Consider the following 7,808-nt stretch of genomic DNA (forward strand, 5'->3'; position numbering starts at 1 on the left):
AATGGACTTATCCGGCTTCTCATTGATATACATCCGGATATCCACTGAAACACACCCTTTAAATTCCTCCATCAGAATTAACTCCCTGAGATGCCCATAATCTTCTCCCACTCTCTCTGCAGTGCACCACTGGTCCAAGAGCACACCTTTCTCATAGACAAACTCGGTATGCGTCTGATTCCACCCTTTCTTTAAACTTCTAAACTTTTGTCTATAAGCCTCAGGCACTGGCTCATAACCCCGGAGAATGGCCGCCTTTACTTTGTCATAACTCTCCTCCTCTCCCTCCTCCATGGCCAATGCCGTATATGCCCGCTGTGCCTTCCACTTTAACACACCTTGTAACAGTGCCACCCACTGACCTTTGGGCCACTTCTGATTCACTGCCACCTTTTCAAAAAACAAGAAGTAACTATCGACGTCCATTTCCTCAAACAGAGGTTCTAGCCTCAATTCTCGACTAACATTGAAACGCTCCTCTTGGTCTGACCCCGGAACTCGTGGCTCCTGCCGTAACTTCTCCATCTCCAAGTCAGGTTTCCTCTGTTTCTCTTTTTCATCTGCTTCCAGCTGTTTTAACTTCATTTCATGTTCTCTCTTGCTCTCTCGGTTCTCTCCCTCTCTTGCTCTCTCTCGGCCCTTTCTCTCTCTTTCTCTCGGCTGCCTCCAGCTGCTTTAACTTAATTGCATGTTCCAACTTTAATTTCTCCAACTCTAACAGAGCTGTCCCACTAGTGGGTGCCTCCTCAGGGATATTTTCCAATACCTCATCTGTAAACAACTTCTTCCCAATATAATACTGAGTTATTGCCCTTTGCACCTCCTGCTTTTTCATTGACAACCTCACCCCTGCGAGGTTTAACTCTTTTGCCAATTTTATCATCTGATTTGGAGGCCACCTCCAGCGCCTCCAGAGTCGGGTTTTCTATAAATTCACCCACGTCCATCTTTGCTGGTTTCCTGTCTGGCTACCCGCGTAACCAAATCCAAGTTTTGGACTTACAATCCCGATTCACTGGTCTCCCAATTTGGTGACAAATCCTGGACGAGCCCCCAACTTTGTTATGAAATTCCCATAACTGGATCACTTACCAGCAAAGATAGAGAGGTCCATTGAAGTCTGATGGTACTATTTTTAAATGTATTTATTGATAAAGGGAACAAAAAGAAGATTAATGCAAACATACAGATAATATACGTCATCAATACTAAATCTAATCATAATAACCGATAAGAAATAACTCTATCATTGTCTAGGGGTTACTGTATTGTCCGATGGAAAGATAAGTCACTATCAGTTCGTTCAAGCTGCAGCATTGTTGGGTTTAAAAGTGATGCAGTTTAAACTTGCCCAAGTCTTTTATGATGTCAATCCATTGAGTCAGGGGAGCAGGTTTCCCCGTTGTTAGCTAAAAAGGCTGTTTTCTGTGGTTTCAGCCGCCAATTCCAGCCACGGAATTGAACGCATGTGGCTTGGTTTCTGATGACCGTCTGCTGTTACGTGGTCGCTTAACATTTCTTCTGGTGCGTCTGAGGGGTTGTTCCTACAGCCCCTCTTTTATTCTGACTTGCAAGATCATAGATGTCAATCAGGTTGGGGGTGATGCAATTTCTCCCTCAACCAGCCCACTTTGCACGAGGGCATTCACGTAGCAGAGCATCTCAATCCACAAATCTGTCTCCAAGAGACAATGGCCATATCCCGTAGTTTTACATCGCTATGGGGGGGGGAGAAACGTGACATCCTGCACGTCTCCCCCTCATGTCTTGGGCCCCACGTTTGACTCAACCCAACAGTGATCTGGCGATTCTCACAAAGGAGGGGGCTACGGACGTAACAGAATAAGCTAGGAAATTATAGGCTGGTGTAGTGGGAAATTTATTGGAAGCTATGCTGAGGGACCAGATATATAACTATTTGGATAGACAAGGACAGATTAGGGATTGTCAACATGGCTTTGTGTATAGTAATTCATGTCTCACCAATCTTATAGAGTTTATTGAGGAAGTTACCAAGAAAGTTGATGAAGGCAAGACTGTGTCTATATGGATTTTAGCAAGGCCTTTGACAAGATCCTGCATGGGAGGTCAACAAGAAATTTCAGTTGCTTGCATTCAAGATGAGGTAGTAAATTGGATAAGACATTGGCTTCATGGGAGAAGCCACAAAATGGTGGTAGATGTTTGTCACTCTGACTGGAGGCCTGTGATTAGTGGAGTGCCACAGGGATCAGTGCTGGGTCCATTGTGGATTGTCAGTTTATATCAACGATCTGTATGATAATGTGGTTTAATAGATAAACAAATTTGAGGATGACACCAAGATTGGGGGGTGTAGTAGACAGCAAGGAAGCCTATCAAAGCTTATAGCAGGACTTGGACCAGCTAAAAAAATTGGCTGAAAATGGCAGATGGAATTTAATGCAATCAAGTGTGAGGTGTTGCACTTTGGGAGGACCAGCCAGGGTAGGCCTGATATATGAGCAGTAGGGCACTAAGGAGAGCGGTAGAACAAAGATATCTGGGAATACAGATCTATAATTCCTTGAAAGTGGTGTCACAGGTAGAGTGAGCTGTACCAAAGCTTTTGCCACTTTGGCCTTCATAGATTAATGTACTAAGTACAGGAGTTGGGATGTTATGTTGAAATTATATAAGACATTGGTAAGGCCTAGTTTGGAATATTGTGTGCAGTTTTGATTACCTATCCACAGGAAAGATGTGGATGTAAATAAAGATGTAAATAAAACAAAATTGTAAATAAAATTGCAGAGAAAATTTACCAAGGATGTTGACAACCTAAGTTATGTGGAAACGTTAAATGGGTTAGGACTTTATCCTAGAACATAAAATATTGAGGGAGGTTTGATGGAGGTATACAAAATTATATGCATATAGATGGGTAAAAGCAAGCAGTCTTTTTCCACTGAGGTTTGGTAAGACTGCAACTAGAGGTCATGGGTTAAGGGTGAAAGTGGAATATTTAAGGAGAACGTGAAGGGGAACTTCTTCATTCAGAGGTTGGTGAGAATGTGAAATGAGGTCCCAGTGCAACTAGTGGATGTGGGAGTTGATTTCTACGTTTAAAGTTCATGGATGGGAATTGTGTGGAGGGCTATGTCTGAGTACAAGTCAATGAGACTAAACAGATTACTGGATTGGCATAGACTAGAAGTGCAAAAGGGCCTGTTTCTGTGCATTAGTGTTCCATGAACTGAACTCATTCCCAGGGGAAATGAACCCATTCCCGGGGGGGCGGGGGGCTGAACCACTTCCTGTGGGGGCCAAACCCATTTCCAATAGGGACTGAAGCCATGCTCAGGTGAACTGAACCCATTCCTAGGGAGACTGAACCCATGTCCAGGGGGACTAAACCCATTCCTAAGGAAGCAAAGATGGTACTACATGAAGATTACAGCCTAGCTTTCCCTAGGTTCTATCAGGTAGTAGGATTTGTAGAGAGCTTCAACATCTGCAAGCTATTTCAGGGGATCTGAGGGTTGTTATAGGAAAGCGGACACCTCATCTGGTGTTACAATAAACATGATGATTATACTGTCCTTCCTACTCGTTAACTTCTCCACAGGCAAACAGTTCATCAGCAGCGCCAGTTCTCCTGATCAAGGACAGGCCAGAATTCCAGGCCAAAGAATATTTTTCAAGGGATCCTGTCTGCAATCAAAACACCTCCTCAGAAGGAGTTGAAACAGACCTGCCTCCGCTATTAGAAACCTGTGTTTGAATCTGGAGCCTTCAAACAAGGGGCAGACTGGGAGTGTCACCACTGAAGCTTCCACCGTATCAACCTTGCAGATCCAGTACATAATAGTGTAATGCCACTGAGGCCGATTTACCATCTTGGTCATCTACTCCAAACATTCATGGGTACACAGCCTCTCTACAGAAAGAAGGCCACTTGCTTGGGCTTCTCTTTGCACTATTAAAGGATATATTCTATTTAGTAACCTACATAGTAGCATATATGCACAATTTTTCTCAACAATGCTGCGACCATGGTAACTGGGACCTATCTTGCGTCACTGTCTTCCTCTTTGGCAGACCCTATTTTGGTTACTCTCTTTAAGAGCGGAGGTTGGGAAAATAAATAAACTTTGTAAAGGACAAAGCTCACTCGCCTCTTCTTGTACCTAAAGAACTATCACACTGGCACCAGGGACAGTTGTTCCCAAGTCAGAAATCTGTGTTGGGAAAATGTGTTCTTACAGAAAGTAAATGGATGGGATGTGAGGAGTAGGGGGAGAGATGTCTGCTTTAAAACTGACAGAAGGAAAGAGGCTGCAGGTTTAAATGTGGTGAGATACCACCAGGTCTTGGCTGCAGCTGTGAGAATAAACAGGGGACCCTCCGAAACAGTGTGGGGAAAGCTCAACAGGGGTTCCCCCCACCCAAATCAGTGTGAGAGGATGCTGAATAAAGCTCTCTCCAAACTAGTGTGTGAAAGCTGAAAAGGGTTCCCTATGAATCAGTGTGGAGGAAGCTGCAGCATAGAGTTTAATGAGAAGCCCACTGATTCAGAGAGGCTGACAAATGACTTCATAGAATGTATAATACCATAAGACATAGGAGCAGAATTAGGCCATTCAGCCCATTGAACCTGCTCTACTATTTCATCATGGCTAATCTAATTCCCTCTGAACCCCATTCTCCTGCATTCTCCCCATAACATTCGACACCCTTACTATCAAGAACCTATCAACCTCTGCTTTAAATATACCAAATGACTTGGCCTCCACAACCACCTGTGGCAATGAATTCCACAGATTTACCACCCTCTGGCTAAAGAAATTCCTCCTAAACCACTTTTCTTAAGGGATGTCCTTCTGTTCTGAGGTTGTGCCCTCTGGTCCTTTACTCCCATATGATGGGAAATGATAAATCAAAGGGACAGTCAGCACCTGTTTGCCAGAGAGGCAATTGCTAATACAAGGGGACATCATTTTAAGGTAACTGGAGGAAGGTATAGGGAGGATGTCAGAGGTAAGTTTATTTTACATAAGGTGGTGGGTGTGTGGAACGCACAGACAGGAGAGGTGGCAGAGAGACAGATATGTTATAGAGATTAAAGACATTATTAGATAAGCACATGGATAAAAGGAAAACAGATCGATAAGTACTATAAGAGGGAAGGGTTAGATTGATCGTGGAGTTGGTTAAAAGGTTGGCACAACATTGAGGCTGAAGGACCAGTCCTGGGCTGTACTGTTCTATATATAACCTGCAGAGACCTGGTAATTAAGCATTAAGGTATTGGTGGATTGTTGAAGAATCACTTTGGTCCAAAGCTAAGCAAGGAGGTGCAAAGGTTTACACTTAACTCATGGATAAGAAACCATGAAGGTCCCATGGCTGCATAGGAAGCCAAACAAAGAGAACTGATTGATCCCATGGCTGCATTGGGAGCCAGATGAAGAGGATTGCTGGTGCAAAGATTTACATTTAACTCATGATTAAGAAACCATAAAAATCGCATGGCTGCATATGGAGCTGGACAGAGTGGACTGATTGTTGATTCAGCCCAGTCTCCAGCTGAGGTCTGAAAGGCCGCATTACCAGAGTTTGTAAGAGCCAACATCAGGCAAAGATGAATGAATCAAAGAAAGAAATTAAAATGGTAAGACATTTCTGAAGTTACACACACAAAATGCTAGTGGAACGCAGCAGGCCAGGCAGCATCTATAGGAAGAAGTACAGTCGACGTTTCAGGCCGAGACCCTTTGTCAGGACCACCAGCATTTTGTGTGTGTTGCTTGTTTCCACCAGCATTTTGTGTGTGTGTTGCTTGAATTTCCAGCATCTGCAGATTTCCTCGTGTTTACATTTCTGAAGTTCCTGCCTGGTGAAGTAGTATTCATGGATTCAAGGCCATCTGGAAATCTGATAGTGAGGAAGAATGAGGTAGTGTTCATGGGATCATGTACCATTCGGAAATCTGACTTCCTGCACTGTTTGAACCAGACCAAACTACACTAGAAGAGAAACAACAACCTGAGCATATTGCAGACTTCCAGACTCAACATCAAACTCAATAAAGCAGGGAATGTGTAATGTAACTGAGCACTCATTCCAATACCCATGCTATTGACTCCATTTCTTCCATCACCAATGCTCTCATCTGCAGAACATTTTCAACAGCTTATACCTGCACATTCAGCTCTTAATATCTCTGTTTATTTTGCCCCTCATTAATCTCTACTGCTTGGTAACACCGGCCTCGCGTCTTGGAGATATTCCTCATGTCCTTTCCATCTTCCTACCTCCTGCCATTTTTTCTCTTTCTCAATTCTGATGAAGGCTCTTCAGACTTACTTTTCTCCCCTCAGATGCTGTCTGACTTAATGAATGTTTCCAGTATTTGCTGGTTTGTTATGATCAGACTTTGTCAGCTGTCTAATATCTCCAAATGAGCTGATGTTACAAAGTGATGAGGTCTTATCTGTGAACCATGGAATCCATCTATCTTCATTGCAAGTTTTGAACTTCCCTTCATTAATCTTCCTCCCCTCCACTTCCTTCTTCTGACACACCTTCCAGCCTTTATCAGCATCTCCTGTAACTGATATGTCTGCTAAACAAACGTCTGTATTAATCCAGTACAAGGTGCTATCATATAAATGCAGGTTATTGTTGCCAGTAGTAATGGGAAGCCATGCCAAGGGTTAGTGGGAGCTTGGCAGAGGTTATGTAACTGTGCAGGAAGCTTTCTGAATGACTCACGGCTGAAGTTGGTGCTGACAATAACTTGTATTTATCTGGTACTGGAGCCTCAGTGGAAAAGACACAGGCTGATCATGGCAACAACAGCACTCGGGTCAAAGGGAGTTCAATGCAGGCACTTCAAACAAGCAGGTTCAGAGATGAGTTTTAAAAATCTGGAGAGGCAAATGATAAATTGTCACAGTCTTTTTTCTAAAGTAGAGGAGAAAGGTTTGAAAGGGAAGACATTTTGGTCAGCATGGACATTGGCACTGCTGTGCCATTTAACTGGCTGGAACCATCAGGAAAGGGTCAACAGTGCATGTGTCCCAGTCCAGAAAACTACCAATCAGCTGACAGCATCTTTTCTGGCCCTCGGCAATTCCTGGTCCACATCCCAAAGGAGTTTGAAGGTGATTGGTGGAAGTGAGAGAGGCTGAAGATTATGGAATCTAATAGGACATGGTGGTGAAGAAGGATAAATGAAAGGAATGGATGAAAGGAACTAGTGGGAGGAGTGTGTGGGTGATGGAAGATGGAAAGGATGGGGGCAGAAAAGGTGATGGGGACCAGGTGGATCAGGAGGAGAGAAAAAAGTGTAAAGAGACTGAAGAGTGACCTCACAGTCTGGGTTATTAATTCACTCCATCCTCTATGACTGCCTGATCTCAGTTCCCAGTCATGTTTATACTGCTTGCCATTTCCATGCTGATGTGTCTCTTCCGGTTGCTCAATTGGCAAGCTGAGGCTGAATGCAAATTAGAGGAACAGTGCCTGATATTCCACCTGGGTAGTCTGCAACCTAGAGACATGAGCACTGAATCCTGCAACTTTCAGTATAGTCAACCTTTTCCTGCTTCTGACATCATTCTCGCTCTCTGTCCTCCCCCATTTTCCCATCACCCCCTCACCTGGATCCACCCCTTCTCTCCACCACTGCAGATGAAGTATGTTGAGTCAAAATGTTATCTATTCATTTTCCTGCACACTTGCTGCCAGACCCATTGAGTTGTCCAATATTTTCTGTGTTGATCCAGTATCCAGAATCTATCGTCTCTGGTGTCTCCACAGAGATGGAGACATATGGCTGAGTG

The 7,808-nt window shown here is 43.8% G+C and overlaps 1 protein-coding gene across 1 annotated transcript in view; it reads left to right on the top strand.

Annotated features, from left to right (window-relative positions):
• Positions 1–4,086, top strand: part of LOC132405765 (sodium/iodide cotransporter-like) — a 140,667-nt gene extending 136,581 nt beyond the window's left edge. The window contains exon 15 of the mRNA XM_059990777.1: positions 3,587–4,086. Coding sequence (XP_059846760.1) covers positions 3,587–3,742 — 156 coding nt within the window. The 3' untranslated portion in view covers positions 3,743–4,086. The remainder of the gene's footprint in view (positions 1–3,586) is intronic.
• Positions 4,087–7,808: the final 3,722 nt, after the last annotated feature.

This window comes from Hypanus sabinus, chromosome 16 (assembly GCF_030144855.1).
Source record: "Hypanus sabinus isolate sHypSab1 chromosome 16, sHypSab1.hap1, whole genome shotgun sequence".
NCBI lineage: Eukaryota > Metazoa > Chordata > Chondrichthyes > Myliobatiformes > Dasyatidae > Hypanus > Hypanus sabinus.